The sequence below is a fragment of the Dipodomys spectabilis genome, unplaced genomic scaffold (assembly GCF_019054845.1).
Source record: "Dipodomys spectabilis isolate Male_0828 unplaced genomic scaffold, ASM1905484v1 ptg000053l, whole genome shotgun sequence".
Lineage (NCBI taxonomy): Eukaryota > Metazoa > Chordata > Mammalia > Rodentia > Heteromyidae > Dipodomys > Dipodomys spectabilis.
Genome location: NW_024870730.1, coordinates 6,464,322 through 6,467,624, shown reverse-complemented (window position 1 = coordinate 6,467,624; position 3,303 = coordinate 6,464,322). Strand labels below are relative to the sequence as shown.

Below are 3,303 nucleotides of genomic sequence, written 5' to 3'. Positions count from 1 at the left end.
AGCAGGAACAAAGAGAAGAGTTGGCTAAGTCCTTAAATACAACTTGCAGACAGTCAGCAAGAGAAAAATAAATAAATAAATAAACCCTCAGACATGCCCTCTTATTAAAATCTGCTCTAAGCTCAGACCCAGCTTTATCTCCCTTCTTTGAGGGAAACACACCAGAGTAGGATCAAGAGCAATTCCAGTGCTACCAGGACAAGCATGGAGGCCACAAGGCTGCTCTGCTTAGAATGTTTACAACACACACAGCTGGAGAACGAGAAAGCTCCAAGTCTGCAGGGGTAAGACTTACTCACGGCTACACTGGGTTTCTCAATAATTGTCAGCTTCTTGTTTTGCAAATTTAAAAGAAAAATCATCTTATTTCATTATTTTTACATTTTTTACTTATTTGCAATAATGTTTCATCATTAGACAAGAACAAATTTAAAAGGTGTCAAGTGATTTCATGTTGTCTGTTTTTCAGACTTTGTGGATCAGATTTTTATGTCTTTTATTTTTTTTTCCAAAAATGGACCTATGTTAAAATAAAGTTTTCATTTAAAACAAAGCTGTGTAAAGGTCCCTTTGGACTATAAAATTTCTAAATGGAATGAGATAACTGTATCTATGGCACAGTCAAACAGCATTGTCTCAGAAGTTCAACAAAGGTTTGGATTCCAGCTCTACAACTAACCTGAGCCAGAATCTTAGACCCCTAGGGACTTTGCTTTCTTAGTCTATAAAAAGCAACATAATACCTACTTCAGAAGACTATGAGGATAAATTGATGCCAGGTATACAGTAGGTGTCCAAGAGTGGCAGCTTCTTTCCCCAGTTATTCTTGATAAGAATCCTTGAGTGAATGGAACTGCCCTGTCCTGGGCCAGCTGCTCCCCCTTCCTTTCAAGCTCTGTCTCCACAATTTCTTCCTATTGCTCTGAAGATTCTCTGTTGTGCTTAGAAACATGTCTACATTTTTATGCTCTCTTGAAATTGTACATGCAGATAAAAATATTTTCTTTAAAAAAACAAAACAAAAAACAAAAACCTAGTTCCCTAGAAATGACAATGCACGCGTTTCCTAAAGAACCATGTGTCCTGTAGTAGAACAGCTGTGGAAAAATAAGACTGAGTTAATCTGTACATTGTCTTTTAAAGTGCACCAAAGTAAACAATAATAACCTTGAAAATGTCACTAACCAACTTGGGTTATTTAATAAAAAAAATGTAAAAAAAAAAAGATGGATGGGGGTTTTGGCTCCACCGTGATGGCAAAGAGCAGCAGTATCTTCTAGAGAAGGAAAAAAAAACAAATTGGTAAATTCCACAAAGCATACCTTAGCAGCATACAAAACACCTACAGGGCAAGGTTACTGCGGCCTCGGTAAAACGCCATCCTGATTCCTGCTACAGAAAATGAAATCGGCGACTCCACAGACAAGACGCCCACCTCTTCCTCCTACACAGAGGGAACCTGGAGGTAATGTGTGTGCACGCCTTCCTGTCGTGCATCCCTGGTAGCAGGACTACACCCGCTTAGCACTCTGCACACTGCCTGGGTGCGCGAGTGGGTGCGCGCGCGCGTGTGCGCACACGCACACACACGCACACACACACACACACTATAACAACAACAAAGTATAAGTACAGAAGTCACGCGTGGAGGGGGGGAGGGAAAGTCAATCAATAAAGAAAAGCCCTCCGTTTCACTATTCACACCATCGTCCGGTGCTCACACACGTACACGGCGCTGGGGCGAATCCGCCGCCGGGTGTGACTGGGGAGCCGCGGCAGGAGCTTGAAGGACTTGGGCATCATGTCCAGGCAGGCGTCGTGGAATTTCTTAATCCTCCAGTAGTAGATCAGGGGGTTCAATGCGGACTTGAGGTAGCAGAGCCAGAGCAGCCAGGTGCTAATCTCAAAAAAGTTGTGCTTGTGGTAGAAGGGCTTGCTGAAGGTGGCCACGAGGCTGTAGGTGGTGAAGGGGGCCCAGCAGACGATGAACACCGCAAAGAGGATTAAAATGGTGGTGAAGGCACGTGTTTTGAAGCCCATGTCAATGCTCATCTGGAAGGGTCTCTGGAGACTCATGAGACCCAGCTTGCTGGCCTGGCTGAGGCAAATGCCTTCTGGATAGCTGTGGATCCTCAAGGCGTTGTGCCGAAGCGTGTTCAGTATGCCCATGAATGAGTACAGGATGGCCAGAAAAGGCAGGAAGAAAGAAATGAGAGAAATCAAAATCACGTAAGCCTGGTAACCGGGATTGGTGGAATACCCAAACACACACTGCGGGGCGCGGGAAGGGATCTGCAGATCAGGGTTGCCCACGGCCAGAGGAAAAGCTACACAGAAAGAAGTGGCCCAGGAAACCGCAATCAGCACCTTTGCCCTGTACGGATTGAGCTTATCCTGCCTCTGCACTATAATCAGGAACCTGTCGATGCTAATGATGAGCAGGATGGTGACGCCTTCTATCACAAACAACCAGAAGAACATAGCAGATACCCTGCAGAAAAACTTCCCAAAAATCCATCTGGTTGTAAGAATAGTTACCAGGGCAAAGGGCATATTGAGCACTGCGAGCAACATGTCTGCACAAGCCAGGCTGGCTAGGAGGATATTGATTGCAGATCGCATGGCAGCTTTTTGGTAAACCATGAGGCAAACAACCAAGTTCCCCAGAAAAGATACAAACAGAATAAAGATCATTATCGCCGAAAAGATGATTTGGAGAGGCAGGTTTAGGCTCTTCAGGTTTTCCGGTGTCGGGGGCTCAGCTGTGCTATTCACTGTCAAGGAATTCAACCCACTGGGACTCATGGTTTCAAAGCTGTTTCTGAGCAGAGGACCAAGGCCGGGATGCTGCAGTGGGGGAGGGAGCGTAATATTCGTGTGGGAATTTTCATAGACTACAAATGTCGTGTTGGATGCCCCAGGATGGGACTCCATCAACACTGCGGCGAAGACCATGATTTCAGGAGGAAGGGAAGGAGAGGCGAAAAATGGGAGTGCTCTTCAAACATTCCAAGACAGGGCAGCGGTGTCAGATTCCAGTGATGGGGTTGGAAACACATTCTGGATAAAGGACAGAGAGTTCCATCTTCCACAGGAGTCCTTTTGCCTGAAAATAAGGCCCAAACATGACAAGTCAGTTAGAAATGAGATTTCTAAACAATATTTGACGTCTTACCTTTCCTTAATGAAGGCTCAACAGTTGCTCTTCTTAACTCTTTAAACAAAAATGCTCGTCTCTAGCCTCTTTGGCACTAGTATTGCCATTCTATTGTTTTACTTTGAGTCAACCGTGATGAATATTTC

The 3,303-nt window shown here is 44.8% G+C and overlaps 1 protein-coding gene across 1 annotated transcript; it reads right to left on the bottom strand.

Moving 5' to 3' along the window:
• Window positions 1-1,698: 1,698 nt before the first annotated feature.
• Window positions 1,699-3,068, bottom strand: Gpr63 (G protein-coupled receptor 63). The gene has a single exon (XM_042679614.1). It carries the CDS (start codon window positions 2,953-2,955, stop codon window positions 1,699-1,701), a length of 1,257 nt encoding a protein of 418 aa, XP_042535548.1. The 5' UTR covers window positions 2,956-3,068.
• Between the last annotated feature and the right edge of the window lie 235 nt (window positions 3,069-3,303).

What these genes read in the sequence shown, in the direction of transcription:
- Gpr63 (XM_042679614.1), bottom strand. Translation starts at nt 2,955, where the DNA reads ATGGTCTTCGCCGCAGTGTTGATGGAGTCCCATCCTGGGGCATCCAAC.